This window comes from Asparagus officinalis, chromosome 7 (genome assembly GCF_001876935.1).
Source record: "Asparagus officinalis chromosome 7, Aspof.V1, whole genome shotgun sequence".
NCBI classification, from domain to species: Eukaryota; Viridiplantae; Streptophyta; class Magnoliopsida; order Asparagales; family Asparagaceae; genus Asparagus; species Asparagus officinalis.
The window spans coordinates 26916967-26938453 of NC_033800.1; the positions used below are offsets into that span (position 1 = coordinate 26916967).

Here is a 21487-nt window from a genome sequence, read left to right on the forward strand (position 1 = left end):
AGTTTTCGGTCGACCGAATGCACGGCTCCGATCGACCGACCAGAGTTAGGTTTTTTAGCATTTTTCTCAGTGTTCTTCAGTCAACCGACATACTTGTTTCAATCGACCGATTGACACTCTGCGATCGACCAAAACAGGTCTACCGATCGACCAACTTTGTGACTGTTGCAAGCCAATGACTAGTTTTTCCAGACCCGAACTTTTGGGGTTTTTGTCTGTTTCCTATGTTTTGGCTGTTGTCTTGAGTTCATATAAATACCCCTCTTTGCCATAACTATTTATTATATATCTAAGAAAGTTTAAAAAAAGGTTTAAGGGTATTTAAGTTTGTTTTAAGTGTGTTTTTACAAAAGTTTATGTGAAGTGATTTTTACAAGAGCAAGAGGAGATCATCAATTCGTGTTTGGGCTTCAACCTTCTCTCTCTCTCTCTCTCTCTCTCTCTCTCTCTCTCTCTCTCTCTTGTTTTTCATTGGAAAATTTTTCTAAACTCAATCGCTATTTATTTATATGCTTGATTATCATTTCCATAAGATAGACTTTAATTGCGTTTATATTTCATTTTCACTCATTGTTTACACACACCCACTTGAGCTTAAGTATTTTCATACATAGTATATTGGGATTGTGAGAGTGTAACATTGAGTATGGGCTTAATTGTGTTCTCATCTTGTTAAGAGAACAAAATATTTGTTATTGTGCTTAATTGTGAGATACACTTTGTAATACACTTGTACACCGAGAGAAGTGTGTGGTGAGAGACGGGGTCAATTTTAAAAGGAGTGAGGTCGGTGGTAAAGCCTAGAGAGATGTGATATTTCCAAACACTTGAGAAAGACGACACGGGCTAGGCCAACACTCAGAGAGTGTAGAGTGTGATTGCAAGAGTGTGAGTTGTGAAAGTTTTTAGTGAGCTAGAAAACCAAGATTGTGAGGTGTAAACGTTTTCGGTTAGCGTTGAAAGCCGGTTGAGATAGTGAAGTTCTCCTCGAGAGTGGGAAGCGGAGACGTGGATCGGAAGGACCGAACTCCGTAATCATTTTCTTGTGTTTGCATTGATTATTTGCCCACTATCTTGTTTATATTGTTTCATGTTTATATCGCCCTTAGTTTAATTTCACATCATTGCAAATAATTTGTTGTTTATTATACTTGTTAGGATATAATTGTTAATAAGTTTTAAATTGACATTATTATTAGCATATACCCTATTCACCCCCTCTAGGTTAATTTCATATGGTCCCATTGCAACTACAGTTAGCACACAAAGTCACAAACTAACAGACCTCTAGGTTAATTTCATATGGTCCCCTTGCAACTACAGTTAGCGCACAAACTGACAAACCTCGGTGGTCCGCTGATTGTTAATGCATTTTAAGTGGATAGACTACTTTAAAAACAATTATATTCGTGCATACGTATGCATGGATTTTTTTTTATGTGTTTGCACAAAATAAATACGATGCGTAAATACTAAATAGCTAAGTTTGACTGAAGTGAGATACGCGCGCATTAAGGAAGACTTTACAAAGCTTGACATGATTTAAGGAGAACACGGAAGTAGTGACAAATGGGTGGCCCTTTCCTTCTCATGGTAGCCGACGAGAGAACTACGCAAAGGGGAGTAGCGAGCCCAGGCAAGCAAAGCGATAGCGAAACTATATACTTCAAAAATGAATAATAATAAAATAAAATTTTTACCTTAGGATAATCACACATCTAATAAATGATATTCTCAAACCTAAGCAATACATCTATACGTCTGTGGGCCTCGGTGCAACATCTGTTCCAACGTTAGCCCTGCGCTGAACACGTGATCTCTTCTATGACAAGCGAGAGCTGGTTTCTGATAATTTAAGGGAGGAGGGATTGACCTTCAACTTGAAAACACAAAAAATAAAATAAAATAAAATAAAATAAATAAAGCTTCAGGAGTTGAATTCTTTCATGTACTACATATGCCCCTTTAGAGGTTCAGAATCTTTCTTCCCCGTCTTCTAGCTTTTTGAATAAGAACCCTCCACGTTTATGCCAACATGAAATATAACGCATTAAAAAAATGAAGGCCTCTTGTTTTCACTCACCAAGCCCCTAAATTGTTTACAGATAGTGGAGAAGTATGCCCAATTTTTATTGCCAAAAGCTAGGCAAAAGTGGGGCAGGAAAGAAACAGGAAAGAAACCAACAAGAAAGAGAGAGCTGCTAGCTTAAAATATTGACAATCATTTGAAAAACCTAACAATGGCAAATACAGGGTTACAATTATGGTAATGTGATACCTACCATTAGACCTCAATAGACGATTTGACTCTATGAGGTCTGACACAGTTTTTAGTAAGTTTCCAGCGACTAATAATCAATTATTATGGGAATAATGTAAATTAGCAAACTTGATTCTGTCCAGAACATTTACAAATATGCTTATTGCCAGACTTAATAATCATAAGTTTAGGATCCATTAATCGCCATAATCGTCACATAGAAGAAGAATTTAAAAAAAAAAAAAGGAAAAGGAAAAGTAAGATGATGAGAAGTTGCTTCTATGCCAATTGAAACTGTGAAGATGGGGACACAGTCTGTTTTCTTTGCGCAAGGTTTAAGTGCAAAAGGTGCTGGTCGATAGCAGAATGACAAAGAAATGCGATCAGACAAATTGACAATAATATTTTTGATAGATGTATATACTAGATTCTCACCACACACATTAGCTCTCACCTCCTTTTCAAGAATCAAGCCACTATCTGAACCGGGGCCACTAAAAGAAGAGGAGGAAAAAAAATCCTTCGAAGAGTCTAATTCAAGCTACGAGGCCTCCTTTCCCTATTTAGTTTGAGCATCTTCATTTATTCAGAAATGATAAATGACTTGAATAACAAAGAAAAGAGTAGGGTTGTTATGGAGTGATGATGACAGAAAAAAGGCATGAAATCGTCTTGTGTCTTTTTCTTCACAAAATGTCTTCTCATTCTTGTTGGGAGATTTGTACATTGCATCTGACATTGCCATGCAAAAGCTAACCAACTTTTATTTGCCCCTTTAGGATCTCCTCGTCATGGAGGATGGAATTTTGAAAACAATCAAAAGGTGAAATGCTCCTGTTGGTTTACTCATGTATATAAGACACGTGCTACTAACCTGATTTTTTTCTAACATACGTTCGATAAGGATCGGAGACGTTCATGCATTCTCGCAGAGACCAAGAAGACCCTAACAATTCTAGACTTAAAATAACATGATACACAATAATGTATGTGTGACCAGGTAATATGTGTCGGTCTGCATTCCAGTGACCAACTCTTGAGACTTGCGCATCAGAGAAGCTTTGAAGTTTTTTTGCTTCACACTTCCTGTCAATATCTGATCATATTATGGCCTTGAATTTAATGGTGTACAACTTCCTGATGCCAACCAACAGTTTTACCTCCAACACCAACGACGCTAACCATAAGAACTTAGCAAGGGGACATCTATCAATCATTTGCCCGTGCCTTCATTAAGGGCAACTTTTATAAAAAAAATAGAAATCGCTTAATGAACTGGCTATCATATAGTTTGTACTTAATTTGATTTGAACACGGCAGCTACTGGCTGCTGCACTCAAAAAAAAAAAAGTTTGTTAGTTGAAATGGTCTCTAAACATGCAATTTATTGTCTAGGAACAATAGGCAGAAAATAACAAACAAAAGAGAGAGTGGAGTTGGTGGTAGAAGACCCTGCCACCAAACCATAATTTTAATATGCAAAGACTAAAAAGAGATGCCTTAAATCTCACACAAGCAATAATACAGTGATAAATATAACAGCTGTGATGGTTGCTTCTGAGCTGTGCTTTATTGTCCATGTGAGCTTTGAGGAGGTGGGGGTAGAGAGTGCCTTGTAAGCCTATTTGCTATTCACCAAACAGTCCACGCAGAGGTTTGGTGACCTAAAGATTACTTACTAACTAGCAAAGAATTCAAAAACTAGCTACACGGTTATGTTTTCTATCAAATAGTTACAATTGTCACTTACCGCTTGAGCAATTCTGAAGACCACAAATATCTGTGGTAATAGCAAATCCAGTTATTCCTTCATGTTCATGGTATTGTGTTTATTTTGACTGGTGCATATAAACTCCTAATAACAACTATAGACAAATAAAACTTGGCGATTCCAGTTGTTTGGTTGACAATGGAATATTCAAGCATGAACGGTTTAAATAAATAAAACTTAGCACAATCATTTGTAATATCTCACTAGCAATTGATCAGAATTTAAGAAGAGTAAAAGTCGAACAAAATATCAATATCCAATGCATTTCAAATTTTCAATAGAAGAGAACATGTCAATTGACTAGGTCGTAAAAATCTGGAGACAAACACGCATAGCTAACGCCATGACATGTTGGAAATTGCTAATAAAGCTTATACTCAGCTTTTGCGAAAAAGAAAAACCTGCGCCTTCAAGGCATTCAAATGCCCCCATCGGATATAGGAATCAGAGACGATATAGCAATAATGAGCAATACGAGGTGAATACTTAATACAGTTATACCTAAGCACCAGAACATTATTCTATTAATAGGTCAGGTCCAGCTTACAACAATCAAGATTTTAGCATTTGTTAGGTTTAGGACATTATCTTATACTACATAGCATCAGGATAACCTATCCTGCATTTCCAACCCATGTTGATTATATAATCAACATTTTAACCGATCTTTTTTTTTCTTGTCAAACAAAATGGGTATTTTGGCATTTTAATACTTTCTAAAACTGATTCCTTAAATGCCAGCCAACTCTGGTAATGAAAAGTGACTTTTCTATGGAAGGTTTTTCTGAGGAGTTTAACAGAGGATACGTGTGTTCTTGAAATTAGGGTACAAACAAAGGGGAGTTTTCTATTTAGCCTCTTGTGGATTACCTTTAAGTTAATCCTTAGGAGGGACGGAGGACATCCTATTGCCAAAACTGATAAGCAGAAAAGAAACATGTCCAATATCACGACATTTCTTCTTGATATACACATCAGTTGAAGTGCAAATCTCTCAAAACTGAAGAACAGATATAAATTCAGAAATTTGAAGTCAAGAATAGTAATTGCACATCGTAACTTACAGATATGTTTACACCTTAAACTTTCAGAAATATTTATGACTGAGAGAATATAAACTTCCGTACAGAGAATATTGACGGGTGGCTTTTGCCTCTTCGATGCGGATCTGGTCCCTGAAAGCGTGATAAAAGATTCACTATTGTCAACTATGATAGAAATGGAAGGTATAACAACTTTTTACAAATGAAGGCTCATTGCACTAGTACCCAGATTAGTGAAACATGTCTTTTTCATAGAGCTGACGTTGACACAAACCGGGATAGACACTGGAAAGAGAATACATCTCAAAGAACTTACATCCTATCAACTCCAATTTTAAGAAATAAATAATCCCTAGGCCAGAGTTGGTCCCTAAATCTAAATCTATAAATCAAATCTTGGCCTAGAGTTGTCATCACCAAGATCTTGGCTTTCATTCAAGTTTCGATGGAAGTCCTCAAATAAAGGAGGAAAAGGAATAAAATGATCAATATAATTAAAGAAGAATCTTTACCCTTTTACACCAGTTTCTTGCTCTACATTATCCTCTTACAGTCCTTTCCCGGTTCAATCAGCATATTGTATGCACCTGAAAGATCAATGCAAACAAATATACACAAAAGTATGTAAGATATCACTAGATGAGTAAACTCCTCAAGGATTGCATAGGATTACAACTCTCACTCCATGTTAAGCAATTAATTCTAACAGTTTCTTTAATCTAACAAGAAAGGGTTAAATGAGTTCTTATCTAAAATCAACATTTTCTATCTCAGATTGCCACATAACACACACAGACATGTCCAATATTAGTGTCTAATTATGTGCCAAGTCCATGGTTATAACTTATAACTGAATAACCCAGGAACTATAGCAGAATTAAGAGATAAGAGAGTAACATGTCTCAAACAAAGGCGGAAATACACTTTTAAGTTGAGGAACTGCAAAGCTTAAATTCACTAGGAATATAATAAGCATTAGTCAATGAAAAGAAGAAATCAGAAGAAAATAATACTATATTATGATGCATACGTATTAACTGGGAAAAGATGTTGACAGATAAGGTAATATAAGGAAGAAAATGATCAAGAAGAACAAAGAATTGAAAACTATCTGAAGTTCTGAACATGCAGCAGAAGGAACATATCTATAAAACCTCCTGATCTGCCATATCCTGATGCCAGACCGCAAGATCAATTTCCCTTTCTCTGTTTTCTGAATAATCGATAAATGTTGACGATTACATATTCTATATGCTAACTGTTAAGGCAAATAACTTGCCATGCTTTCTCTTATGGTGTGAGCAATATCTAATATAGTTAATTGAACATTTCAAACTAATTCACATGCTATTCTGCAAAAATGAGGGGAGAAAAGAAGAGAGATGGAATGAATGAGAGGGCGTCAAACTGCCAACCTGAGCTTCTAATTAGAGGCATCTTCAATATCTTCGGAATTCTCTAGGTGGTTTGAAGTTAATCGGGTGGGTCTCTGGTGTAGCATTCTCGTCCTGCTTCCACATCTTTATTGTTTTGTCAGCTTCACACGTAACAAGTCTCGAACCACTCATATCATATGAAAGAGCATAAATACATGCTTCACTATCCAGTGAACCTGGGATAGAATAATTTTTTTTAAGGAAATTACCATTGTGTTCTTGCAAACGTGAAAGGTTCATATGAGTTAAGTGATGCCACTTACCAGGCTGGACGATAGTTTGCGACTGCTGGAAATTATGGCCACTCTTCCAATCCCAGAACCATAGGCTACCATTATCACCTACAGAAAAAAAAAAAAAAAAAAAGTTCCAATCCCAGAACCATAGGCTACCATTATCACCTACAGAAAAAAAAAAAAAACAGAAGGATTAATTCCCATTGTTTGGGTGCTTCTAAACTTGGCTCGCTTCAGTATTGCAACCAATTTAAATTTCACTTCTGACTTTGATAGTCAATTATTTTATTAGAATTCCCAGTTTTAAATATCACTTCTGACTTTGATAGTCAATTATTTTATTAGAATTCCCAGTTTTAAATATATGATACCTGCAGTTGCAAGGACCCCATCTTCATTTACTGCCATTGAATTTATGATTGTCTTTTGTTGAGACCTGCATAGGTAAGGAAAATAAAAGGTATTAGAACCATAGGTATCTAAGGTGATCTTCATTGATTTGATTCCTTTTTGTTACTTCACAAGCACCAACACGAATAAAAAGAGCCTAGCTTGAGACAGAACACTAAAACTACTTATGTTGCAAAAATATGGGTCCAAGACATACACAAAAGACTGAGCATAAATCCATTGATGGTCTGGAGTTTATAGTGTTCATATAGCAGGCATCATATTCAAACAGTAGGTAAAGCCTTTTGCCTGAGCAAGTATTATGCATATAGAATGCAGTTTATATAGGCTCAAAAAAATTTGGAACATAAATAAACAGGATTCAATGAAATGTGTTCTTTGCTTGATAAATGGTAAAAGAATATATACAAGAGAAAAACAATGTAATTCTACACAAAGTTCGATCAAATAAACGTGCAAAAAGAAAAGAATAAATCGAGGATGTACCTGGGTGTGTATTAGGAAAACAAGAAACATGTCACGAACAAATGAATGTTGAAACTTCAGCACCTACTTGTCCCCTGAACTATTCTTTTTATCCCTTCATACCCCGGAACTATGTTTAGTCTCATCTTACCCCTTGAACTATTAAAATCGTCCCCCCCCCCTCCTTTTTCTAAGCTATTTTCAGCCTCACCTTACACCCTGAGCTATCACTTCACTCCCACCTCAATGACCTCATCCGTGAACTATCACTTGATCCATTTAAATACCCACAAAATAATAAACAAGATGTGGTCACTAGGTAACAAACTGATAGTTGAAGGAGCAAGGTGGGACTCAAAATAGTTGAGAGGTTACGAGGTCGAATCTAATAGCTCATGGGTAAGATGAGAAAAAATAGTCCAGGGGGTATGAAGGGACAAATTGAGAAGTTTAAGGGGGAAAGTAAAGCCTGAAGCCTAAAAAAATATTATTATGTCATGATCCAACCATCTTGCGAATTCATGGGTGCATGTTGACTTGTGAATGCATGGGTGCATGTTGATATCAATACGAAACCCCTCATATTATACCATCAGGCAGAATCTGATGCAATGTGACCAAGGTCTTCAATATCAGACATCGAGGAAATACAGACAGCCAAAATTCATATCAGATTGCAGATATCAGGAAAATACCGGAATATTAGTAAATATCGGAGAGCCATAGTGAATAATGTGCATATATAATATAATGTCTTAAAATGTAGTCTAAACATACTTAATGAATGCATAAATGTAAATAATACAATAACTTTGGTGAAGAACTTCATACGACAGGAATTTTTGCTAAAAATACATTAAAGAAATTTCGTAGAACTACATTGTTTGGCAACAAGCCATACATATCGACTGGTATATCAGCTATATCGGGGATATATCACACAAAATTTACCAAAAAGTGGTGAAGGATATTGAGACCATATTGTTTTGAGGAAAGCCTAACATAAAGATATATTGACCGATGTATCGGCTACATCGGGATATTTAATACAATGAATGTGACTAATTAGGTTTTTACAATAACCAAGAAACAAGATCAACAATCAACTCAGAGAATGTAAAGATACAAAGCTGCTAGATACTTGAAACATAATGACGCCTTGTTTGCAATAAAACCTAGCAGGCCTTAGCACCCAAACACCTTCTAACTCCCTATCTAGTTTTATCCTTAATTTCTAGCTCTCAACAGAATATCATTTATGAATTATCAAATTGTCACTAAAAAACAAGTTTACTATATCAGTAAAATACTTACAGCATATTGTGCAAAAATTCGCCTCTAGGAAGGCTAAATTTCTTTATGTTGTCAGCTGATGCAGATGCAAAAGTGTTCCTAAATTAATCAAAAAGATATAAAAAGGTAAACTCATCAGAATATCAAAGAATGAAACAAGGTTAATTTAGAAAGAGAAAATTAGAGCTGACTGAAATGAATTAGCAAGGCATACTCTGTTGGATGTAGCGCCAAAGCACGAACTGATTTCTTATGGTGTGTGAGAGTTGTCATTGTTTTTCCTGCAGACAAAAACTTTGTCGTCACCAGTTGTCTAGTCTCACATAAATGGTTAATAGGAAATGGAGACTGGTAATTACCAGCAACAAGATCCCAAAACTTGATAGTGGTGTCATGGGAGCCAGTTACAACCTGTGGATCCTGAAAGGGAAAAAGGAGTTACAAACACAAAAACGATTTGCATTTAACAAATAACCATATATGGAGCCGATATTCCAATATAATAACTGTCAAAATGTTCAAAAACCAGAAACAAACTAATTTCTATTCACGATCTCATCAGAAACGACAATGAACTTTAGGAACAGAATTATAGGGCAAACAAGAAGGACGGGCCTTTACTCTTTCTGTCATCCTGATCTTGAAAGCATTGCTTGTCTATTTGAAACAATGAATTTCCTCTCTTTTTCACACTTAGCTCAATGATCAACAGAAGTTACAGAAGCTGTCCTGACTTTGGCATCAATGGAGAAGTGTTTTGTGTCCATTGGCATATATTATGCTTAGTACATGAGATGAATTCCAATCAATAAAAAAATTTAATCATCTTAATCCCCTTTCCTAACTAGGTTCTACAGAAAGCCCCTAACTTGTTCAGGAAACCACCAATCTTAAGGATTGATGTGTGAGTTGACAGAGCATAAAATTTCCTTAATAGTCAATGAAGCCTTGTTGACAAGGAACAGTGCTTGTAGAAAAAAGCTTAGATGATTATAGAGTTAAATGTGATATTAACGGAGTAAAAAAGGAATATAGGTAGGCCTAAGAGAACTTGGTTAGAAGAAAATAAAAAAGGAAATGATAATGGTTAACTTAATGGAGTGGATAGTCTTAAACAGAACTAAACAGAAGTCAGAACTAAACAGAAGTATAAAATTCAAGTAGCTGACCTTAAAAATTGTGATACAGGCTTTGTTCTAGTTGTTGTTGTATTCGGCATTCAGGTTATTCTCTTTCTTTGTATTCCTTGTCTTTATTTATCTTCATATTTTCCCTGTCTTACTTGTGAATTGTAATTCTTCCCTTTGGTTTATTTCCCAAGAATTCAGACTCAGCTGGAATTTACCTTCTGATATTATGCAATACCTCGCATTATCCTGGCATGCATTCTAGTGTTGTCATTCTTGTCTTTCTGACCTTATGAGAAATCGTGCATTATCCTAGCACGCAGTATACTGTTAGTCATTCTTAATTAATTCGGTACATAGATTCATGATCTAGCTTTTTTCTGTGTTAACCATTTTTCAGTAATTCTCGATGTCACGGCATTGCCTCTCCAATAAAACTTACATCTCCTTTGATATTCCCATTTCAGCACCAGATAAATTTTAGCCTTTAAACATAGCTTTAAGAACCTTCTACACTAGTTCCCTCAGATAACAAGCATATTCCACCACCAAGAAGCTTTGTTTCAACTGCAAGTTTACCTTTCAGTACCCGAAATACCTTCCAATCTGCTTCTTTTCATAATATATTCCAGCTGCAAGTTCCTGCATCACCTATTTGTTGCTTTCATGTTATGCTTCTCCTCATAGTTTTCGATCAGTTTTCGTATTATGCCTATGCATTTTCTTAAGAAGACATCCATGTTATGCTCTTCATACTCATTAGACTTTCTTTGCACACAAAGTGCACGGTAATAAACTTCATTTCTGTGACGTAGCTTTTTTGCATTCCCTGGTAGGACACTTGTGTATATTCCAAGGTAAAAAAACAAGAAATGCCAACTTCAAGCATGCAGTTATATGTTTGCAGCGAAAGGAACGTCAACATCAAACATAAGAGCATTCTTCAACTAGGGACTAAGGAAGCATTTGCTGTTGTAGAAAGCATAAGAAACATTTTGCAATAAACTACAGGTAAACTTAAAGGGGTCTGGTCTCCATAAGAGCACTACACACAAAGCATTTCCCTTAGATTTGTCAAATGTGCTCATATACCAAGGCATTTCATTTAGATGTGTTAAACCTTGTAGTTATAAACAGCTTTGACTTTGATCCAGTCGCACAAAACATTACCGCTGTTTTCATTTTACAGCAAAAGTATTCTGTAGTGCCTGCACAGGGCAATACCTTTTTCTGTTCACATTTTGATCCAAATAAAGGAAAAAAAACCACATTCTCTTTATTGTTTAATTTCTGTATAGAGAAAATGATCTAAAAAAAAAGAAAATTCTCCCATTGAGTCTAGCCAATCTACAACAGCATATAAAGTCTGTCTCTTTACCCTTCAATTTCCCTGTACACAGAATGATCTAAGAATATTTCTTTCCATCGAATCATACAAAGCATAGCATTAAGTCCTTGCTCAAAGTTATTTTGCGCCATATGCATTAAAATGCAGTAGTATCACATACAAGGAGTAATGATATGATCAATAAGCACAAACATCATCAACTTTTCACATTTATGTACTAATAACTAAACAAAATAACATATTCATGTTAATAAGGAGAGTATAAATAAAAGTAAAGTAATACACCAATCCTACTTTCAGACATTTACTAAGAAGAATTTTCTTTTAAAAAAAATATTTGTTTTTAGAAGGAGAACCCTTGAAAGCAGTGAATACTACACACCAGGAAGTTGCTAATTATGTATTTTAACAAATGAAAGAAAGAAGAAAATTCAATTATAATCCAGATACTAAAGAGAAAGCTGTTCAAATATGCTTATAGTTTCATGAAGCCAGTAAAGCCCATGTCATAATAGCTAGTCTATTAAAGAGATCAAGATTAGGCAAGCATTAGGTAAAACTTAAATACTTGCATACCGTAGGTCGAGCAAAAACTGAACAAACAGTATTATCATGTCCAGATAAAGCAAAAACCATTGCCTTGCTACGAATATCCCAGACCTGATAAGGAAAAGAAAATCAACGTCAATGTTTGGGTAGCTCACAATATCATTGACCCTAAATCTTTGAACTAACAAAAAAATTTCATAGATTAATTTGAACTCATTTGTTATTTGTAAGAAGAAAATCCATACCCGGCATACAGAATCTCGACCTCCAGTGAATAAAATATCAATTGTCGGATGCAGAGCTAAGCAATAGACACCACTGAGATGTCCATGATAAGACCTTATCACCTAAGAATCAAATAAATCAAAAGATAAATCAACTGCAGACTTTCTGACACATGACTACAAAACTTATGCTAAAGAACAAAACCCGCAAGAAACTCACCTTATTCTGTTCAAGGTCCCAGCATTTAACTTGCTTGTCATCACCCGCAGAAAACATATAAGTATGTCGTTGGCTGACAGCAAGACCTGGATACAATATATTACATCATTATCCACCAATATGAAACAAAATAATCCACCAGACAAACATCAACATGTATTTGTATGAGGCATCATTTCAGCTACAAGGATCTAACCTCGTATTTGTTCAATATGTCCAGTCAATGTGAGCTTTAATTGCCCAGATGCAATATCCCATATCTTCGATAGACAAATACAAGTGAGGTCAGTACTGATGTAAACAAAAATATGATAAAAGTACACTTTCAATGCAACTGGAGGACGAAGTTAGCATGCACTCAGATGACACAAGTAGAGCATTAAAAGGAACTGGTTCATACATACCAATGATTTTATACTTTTCACCAGATTATCTACATCTTTCTTATAATATGTTTTTATCATCTTTTTAACAACGATGAGCACAGGTTGATTTTCTTATTCAACATACCTAAACATTAGGGACTTCCCATGTTGCCAACCTTTACGCAATGAATACAAGTGAGACAGAGGTACGCAGCAAAGAATTGTCTTCAAGAGTTAGAAAACCATTGAACAATTTGCATGCATCAGAAACATTAATATAATTATCTACTTTTTAAATAAATAAAACACCTATACTGGACATCATGTCTAGGTATGTACAGGTAAGTATAGGTAATTTGTCAATAAAGCTGGGAATACACACATCTGTATCTCTATTTCTCCTAATAAGGTGACTAGCTAAGTTTGGGATGCGACAAAGAATGACGAGCAAAATCCTATATGTTTAATACCTTTGCAACAAAAGGTTTGCATACGAGAACCATTTAGTGAACACAATAGACAACCAAGGTTCCTAGCTTCCGGTCATTTAACCACAGAGATCAGTGATTAAATCATATTGTTTACTTTGTATGTAAATTACCAATATCCTTGATTTTATGAGTTCAACAGAATGTTTATTTAGGCAAGGGACATGCATGGCTGGACTTAACAGCTTCATATACAGGCTTAAATAACATTTTTAAGGTCATCTCTAAGGATCTTATCTTCACTATGAGTTGAGAGAGGAAGGAAATTTAAGGAATCCAAGATGTTTCAGATAACACATAGACAAAGGTAGGGACTAAACTACGAAACTTTGCCATCAAATCACTTGAAACTGGGTTGAAAAGAGTTAAAGCTCAACAAATTCAGAAAGTTTGACATGGGTCAATATCATCAATCAATAAGCACAGAGATCAGTGATTAAATCGTATTGTTTATTTTGTATGTAGATTGCCAACATCCTTGATTTTATGAGTTCAACAGAATGTTTATTTAGGCAAGGAATATGCATGGCTGGACTTAACAGCTTCATGTACAGCTTAGTGGACCTTAAATAACATCATTCAAGGTCATTTGTAAGGATCTTGTCTTCACTATATGTTGAGAGAGGAAGGAAATTTAAGTGATCCAAGATATTTCAGATAACACAGAGACAAAGGTAGGGACTAAACTATGAAACTTTGCCATCAAATCACCTGAAACTGGGTTGAAAATAACTAAAAGCTCAACAAATTCAGAGAAGTTTGACATGGGTCAATATCATAAACCAATAAGCACAAGAATCAATCATGTCTAACAATTTAGAAATAGACATTAGTTCTTCTTCAACAGCAATTAAAAAACAGTGGGGTTGACAGCAAAATAAAATTTTAACGTAAACTAACCATCATAAGTATATTATTACTTATATAATTCCTTTATGTATTTTGCATAAACGTTCCTGTAAGGCGAGATAGATGAGAAGCTATTCGTTTTATCATAACGGGTAAAGCTGGTCTCCACCCTGCCTATGGACCATCTAGGTTGAGTCAATGTTTCTACTTGACTGATTCCTTATGCCAAGTCAGATATAACACGTGGAATGGACAAATATAGTTTTCTTTTCACAAGTCAGTAAGACACGGTATATCACCCCAATGGATTGTAAAGACAGTATTGATACAGAAACATGAAGGACAATCAAGCACCAGTACAGATTTTATATTGAATTTTTGTCTCACGAAAAACTGCCTGTATGACTACAGATACAAAAGGTGACTACTAAAAAGTTCACCTAACTTTCAATTATATGTGCATGTGAGAGTATCCCCACTCACCCAACAGCAGCACCTGTCAACCTGAACTCCTCACCTCCACCCACACCAAATCTCCTCCATCAGGATCAAATCTACGAACCCCACAATCAAAACCCGGTTCCTCCAAGTCACTAGTGATCACCACCATCAGAAGCTCCCCAGTGGATTCAACCAAGAACTCCGCCTGCTTATAAGCACCGCCGCCACTGCCTTCTCTCTGCCTTATTGGGTTCGGACATGTGTACATGGCAGGACAAACGGGTTCCGGGCAGAAATCGAAGACAACAAACTCTTGGTTAGGTTAGATGATAGGCAATGAAGGAGGCCCTTCAAGAAGATAATACTACAGTACCATTCGCCACGTACAAGATGATATTTTCTCAGCTTTCCAAAGGAGGACCAGTTGGATGTTTTGTCGCCAACTCTGCAGTAGGTCAGAGCATTGCAGGTTGAGCACGGCGACAATCACAGGGAAAGCAGTACTAGAAGAGAGAACGGGGTTGTGGATGGAGGAGAGGCAGACGGGTAAGATGTCGGGCAGGGAGATGGTGTGGCGGGAGAGAGGGTAGAAGAGGTGGATGTCAAGTGAGTGGCGGGAGAGGGCAAGGTGTCCCTTCCAGAGGCCGAAGTAGACGTGCACGTATTGAAAGAATGAGTATGAAGTGGCGGATCATTTTACTAAATAAATTACCAAGAGAAAAGCATGTGGTGATGTCCACCTTGCTAGTCACATTGAGAGGTGTCATTCTCACCACTCTTATCTCTCAGCAGCTCATTTTGCTAAATGAATCACCACCTCATAATTATCAAACCTTACACACACACAGAGGTTTCATACTAACTTCATGGTTTCTAATTACTACATTGAGTCTTTAATACATGAGATGAGCTAGTAATTAATTGTAGATAAAAATAAAAGAAGAACCTAGATATGGTAAAGACACAAACACATTTGATTGACAAGAATATTGACAGCCAACAGTCATCATGGCTAGGGTTGACTATGAATTGAATTTAGGAGAAAGATGGAAAGTTGGTATTTGGTGAACAAGAGGACACGAATTTTTACCTTCTCTAATATTAGCCAACAAATAACAACAAAGCCTTTATCCTAAATGTTTGGGATCAGCTACATGAATCCCTTTTTTTTCATTCCGTTCTAGGTCATCTCTTGCGTTAAGTTAACAATTATCATATCTTCCTTAATTGCTCTCAACCAAGTTCTCTTAGGTCTACATCTAGATTTTTGTGTCATTAATTATAATATTATCACTTTTCCTAACGGGTGCACTAAGAAGTCTCCGTTGTACATGGCCAAACCACCTTAGTCGAATCTCCATTTTATCCTTAAATAGGAGCAACCTCTAATTTAATATGGATAAACTCATTTATTATCCTATCTTTTAGTGTACACTCACAAGACCATTGTAACATTCCCATTTATGCTACTCATTTTTTGCACATGTTGCTTTATAATTGCCCAACATTCTGATCCATAAAGCATTGTTGGTCTTATAACTGTCCTATAGAATTTCTCCTTTACACTCAGAGGTATTCTATGATCACATAAGACTCCCGAAGCAACCCTCCATTTAAACCATCTTGATTTGATTCGATGGACAACATTATCCTCAATCTCATCATCATCATGACGAATAATTGACCCTAAATACCCAGAGTGGTTACTTTAGGTATGTACTATTGGTTCTTTTCTCTTTATAGTTTTACTAAAAATGCATTCCATGATTTTTATATACTAGTCCACGATGGAAAATACCAACCATAAGAAGTTAAGTTAATTTCATATCCTATACAAGCATCATAAATCAAGAAAATTCTCTCCTTCAACAGAGATAGGACTTGCTGCTAGGAGAGGAGCAAATTTAAAGATCACTGGAACAATAACTATAAGCATATGTGCATATATGCGTACAAATGCAGCTTATGACATTATACGTACAAGCAAATATAACCACCCCTTATCCACCTGACAACTCATAATAATAACTTGTCGCTGAGGTTAATGTATAGAAAGTGTTCATGTTAAAAGGAAAAAGATTGAGGCCTGTAAAAAGTATAATTCTCCAAAATAACAAATTAAGATTGATAAGTCTAATACAGGTGATGATGATAAGAAAAGCCTAATACATTACAGCAAGAATATATAACAATCACAGGACAAATAAATATTTGAGGTGAACCTTTATTGTCCTGTCTGCAGAACCAGTGCAGAACCATGAATTGCTTGGATCAAATGCAATAGATCTCACCCATCCTAAGTGCCCACTGATAACCTGCATAAGTGCAACAGAAACATCATCATGCTGAGGATATTACCAAGGACTCATGACTTATAACCATATGATGCAGGTCTCCAGTTACAGGCTACAGCAATCTAATGTGCCCAATGATAAAAAGGCTAAAGTTGGAGATGGTCCAACAATGATGACGGCAGGAATTTTATGCAGCATCAAATCTAAAAAATATTTGCAAAAGACAAAAGTAAAATATGTGGCGACAAAAGATTTTACAACAAGATCGAAAATCTAAATATTTTCCAAGATTAGCAGAAGTAAAAAAAAATCAAAGTAAAAAAAAAATCAAGAGAGGAAGGAAAAGATACTTTTTTTTAATATGTTGTTATTATACTGCTCGAGATAGAAGGTAAAATGAAAAACTGCACAAAGTATTGGGCCTCCTTAAATATGCAAAAGCACATCAGACCTACTAAAAGTGGAGGTAGAAGGTAAAATGAAAAATGATCGAAGCTGGAAAAAAAGGATGGTAGAAATGGAACTCCAAAAGATGTCTCACAGAAGAATAGCATTACTTAGAAATAATATAGCAATTGTAGACAAAGTTAGAAACAAAAGGAGTTGTTTCACACATGGACATAATGACTTTGAAGCTTTCTGCAGACTGAGAGATAAGAAAGTCAAAGTCTCATCTATTTGAACCTTCATTATTAGATGACACGACATTTCAAAATGTCAGTCAGAATAAACTCTTCTCTAAAGTCAGATGAGATATACCCATCTAAAAGGGTGCCCTTGGTACCAAATTTACAATAAGTCAGTATAATAAATAAACTTATTGCTCAACTTTTAAACAAGTAGTAGATAAAGTAAAGTATGCATACAAATTTTGAATTGTCAATCGCTTACAAGATATTGCAAGCCAAATCAGGAGAATAAATTAAGGTAGAAGTAAAATTTACTAGCTACTAAATAGCAGGAACTATAATCATTATAAAAACAACCATCTTTCCATCAATTGGGATTTGGGAACAAATTTTATAAATGCAACACCATGATGAAATGATGCAACAAATCATAGAATGAGAAACACGATGTACCCGGTAGTTCTTCCATGGAGCATGCCAGGTCGGACGAGGCCATCTACTAGGAATCCGTTCCATTAGCGCGGATGTTGAGTGATGTCTAGAAGAAACATATATATTAGAAGAATTTCTATAGATCATATAAAAGAACTGTTCCAGTACAAAACTAATGCAGCAATATAATTTTTTAACTTAATTTTCACCAAAAAAAAATTACACACAGAGGGGGAAAACTGAAGGTACACCTGAAGAAAATTTCTTCGTATATTACAATATTTATCTTTAATCAGACGCATCATAGCATGTTTTCATCATTTACACTAACGATAAAAGACCTTGAGAAAACATGATATATACCAAACATGATAAGAGCTTTATGTATAAGATGCGCTCCTGGTGTTACCTTTCTCTATGTTGGTGGAGATAGCCTTATAATAACTCCAAATGATATGGTTTTATATCTTTCAGTTCATGTAACAGACTTAAAATCTTTAACCATTTTACAATTGAATGTAAGAAATAGAAGCAAGAAAATTAAATAAACATTTCAGTACCTAAAAGAGTATTATGGCGATCCTAGAAGAAAGGAAGATGGAATTTAACAAGTCAAAATGGTCAGTCTATGCAAGAAATAGAAAGCACCTTTCTGATGATCCAGGAACCGATATTATAGCTCCAGCAGCATTTCGACCTGGATTCCCTACATCCCTGTTGAAGACAACAGAAAAGTATTACCTACTTGGGAGAAAATCCATACATTTATTGACATTAATCAAAAACTTGAGAATGCAAATGACAAATAGGTAGACATACGGTCCTCTAGGTAGCATTGCTGGTGCAGCTACAAGAGTGTTTTGGCCTCCCTCCTTCTGATCCTTAGATTCGTGATTGCCTTCAAGAGTAAATATAGTTCGTGTTCATAAGAAAACAGAATATGAGTCAACAAACAGAGACCACTTTAAGCATTAGATATAAGCACTGATGAAATGACAAATGATATGTAGCATTTAAAATAATGGTGGGGCGTATATTCCAAAGTGTACCTGTTAATGCCAATTCAGAAGAGGTGGAAGCTGGACCTCCTTGGCCCTGTGCATTGTCTCTGCCCTGTTCACAAGCTTGGTCATTCAACAAGTTCTTAACCGATCCATATTCCGCATTCAGCTTCAAATCATAACACCCAAGAGAAACAAATCAAGTGTTAGTCCTCTATAGTAATTAACTAGGATGGCCTGCAAAAAAGCACATGAAAAGGGATATCACATGGAAATGCACAATCGCGCATGTTATAATTTGAAATGCTTGGACCTCTAGGTTGTAATCCGCACATCAAAGGGTTCATACATTTTTGTCGTCTTTTTCTAAGATTAGAAAATCAAAAGAAAGAAATACAGGGGTTTAATCAGAAATTCAAAGAATGTGCATAAAGTTAGTTGAATAGTTTGATCCCGATGAAAATTCTTTTCTTTCCACATATAACACATTTGTAAAGACATCGTTCAAAAAACCACATTTCCATAGCAAGTTAACAGTAAATTTGACATGCTTTCATCAGGAGAGTTTGTGTGCCAACATACTCCATGAAACTATGTTTAACAAACTGAAACATAGTTCAAGAAATATCACCCATCCTCCACGTGTAATGCATTTAGCAACCTTATATTATTCTTTTCTTTAACCTTCCGGTTGTGTAATTTTCATAGTCCATGTGTAAGAGCATGTTATCTAATATTTTGTTAAAAAAAGGTTTAAACTGAAAATTAAAAGAAAAATCTAGCAAATTTCCTCTTCTTTGTATACTCAGTGCATTAATACAAGATTGATCAGCAAAAACTCAAACAAAAATATGCTCTTTTACTATCCTTTCTTTAAAAGAAAAAATTCCCGTGAATCCTAATCCAGAGATTCACACTATCTAGTCAAATCCAATATACATATAAATAGTAAACAAATCAAATCGCCATAATGAAAGAAGGAGAGAGAGATTGGCAGCCCTAACCTTGTAGCTGAGCCGAATCTTCCTACTGCAAACCAAAATAGAAAAGGGAAAATAGAACGAAAAGAGATCAAAATGAGTAACAGAATGAAATAATACGGTAAAAATCAAAGGTAGGGTTTGTTAGGGTTTTAGAGTCACCTCTCGGGATCTGGAGGCACGTGACTGCCGTGGGCTGGAGAGAAGAGATCTAGGGCACGCTTCAGGGACTTTAAGCTCAGTTTCTTCAGAGATTGAGGCTCCACAGGCTCCGCCGCCGCCATTGCCCTCGCCGGTTCTCTCTCTGCAGCTGTCCCTGGCATCGACCGCTCTCTTCCCTCCCTCGTCTTTCTATTTTGTTTTTTATTTTTTATTCTGGTTTTAATTAGCCTCGAAAAGTTTTTTCTATGGGGCCCGGATTTTTGGTACGCGGGTTAGGAGTTGGACGAAGGCTCCGATACCCGTTAACCCGATGGCGGCTGGTGCGTATCGGCAAGTTGTCTCTCATTACCTTATGCCATCTAGTTTGGAAACCGGTGCGCGTCGCAAATTTGTTTCAAATATTAAAGATACGGCCTGGTTCAAGATTTTGGTCTCCGAACAACAAATGTAGATGAAAAATTAATTGACGCAACTTTCTCACGTTTGGCATATTCTACTCCTACAACTACAATATTCAGTCAAACACTTATTTTGAAATTTAAATGTGTTCCTCGTCATGCATTTTGTTGGGCGAAGGGAACGTGCTAAAATATTTCAGTGGAGCAGTTAATTTATTTTCCCTAGTTGACAAGTCTATTTACAATGCATTTTTTTTTTTGGGTTTGGCCAGGGAATTTACGCATGCATGATCCGCCTGACTATAGGTATCAAACCCCCGGACGTGACTAGGGACACTATACAACGCAAGACGTCATGTATTTGAAAAAAAAAAAAATTTGTAGGTGCTCTCTTAGAGTCGCACCTGAGGCCTTAGAGTGTTGCTCATAGGCAGCTTATCAACTCGGTTAGACCCTTTACTTATGATATGTAAGCGTTGAATAAATGTATTTATCCAATCATATTAAGCATTCATCTCCTAACTCTCCGTAACACACAGTTGTATTTTTCTTGATATGTTTTTTGAGAGAATTGAATCCGTTGCTTATTCTCATTATTCTGTTGCAATATATACAATCCTGGATTGCTATAATTTAGGCTACAATTAGGCTATAGTTACGGAATGATTTACAACAGAATATATACATACTATTAATATAAAGATTCACAAGATTATTAACATAATCTATCACACCCCCGCAGTCGAAACGGGAGGTTCACGAACGCTTAGACTGTCCCGAAAATCATTGAAGAGTATGCGCGGAAGCCCTTTAGTAAAGATGTCGGCGATTTGATAACGGGACGGAACATGAAGGACACGTACCTCACCTCGTGAGACCTTTTCTCGAACAAAGTGAATATCCATTTCAATATGCTTAGTGCGTTGATGTTGCACAGGATTGCCCGAAAGATAAATGGCACTAACATTATCACAATATACCAATGTGGCCTTGTTGAGCGGACAATGAAGTTCTAAGAGGAGATTACGAATCCAACAAGACTCGGAAACAACATTAGCAACACCC

The 21487-nt window shown here is 36.0% G+C and overlaps 1 protein-coding gene across 1 annotated transcript; it reads right to left on the reverse strand.

Annotated features, from left to right (window-relative positions):
• Positions 4972-20227, reverse strand: LOC109849257 (protein pleiotropic regulatory locus 1). Its single transcript, XM_020419070.1, has 19 exons — positions 20025-20227; positions 19887-19911; positions 18931-19051; positions 18701-18779; positions 18530-18595; positions 17903-17987; positions 16749-16841; positions 12580-12643; positions 12384-12469; positions 12185-12286; positions 11967-12050; positions 9275-9335; positions 9130-9196; positions 8937-9014; positions 7118-7182; positions 6774-6851; positions 6490-6686; positions 5587-5661; positions 4972-5206 (listed from the first exon to the last, which is right to left on the reverse strand). Exons 1-17 carry the CDS (start codon positions 20183-20185, stop codon positions 6514-6516), a joined length of 1488 nt encoding a protein of 495 aa, XP_020274659.1. The 5' UTR covers positions 20186-20227; the 3' UTR covers positions 4972-5206; positions 5587-5661; positions 6490-6513.

Excerpts from the sequence above, each read along its gene's own strand:
- LOC109849257 (XM_020419070.1), bottom strand. The coding sequence starts at position 20,185 with ATGCCAGGGACAGCTGCAGAGAGAGAACCGGCGAGGGCAATGGCGGCG. Across the intron at positions 19,912-20,024 it reads GTGCCTCCAGATCCCGAGAG|TAGGAAGATTCGGCTCAGCT; the intron begins GTGACTCTAAAA and ends TTTGGTTTGCAG. Across the intron at positions 16,842-17,902 it reads CTCCATGGAAGAACTACCGG|GTTATCAGTGGGCACTTAGG; the intron begins GTACATCGTGTT and ends GCACTTATGCAG.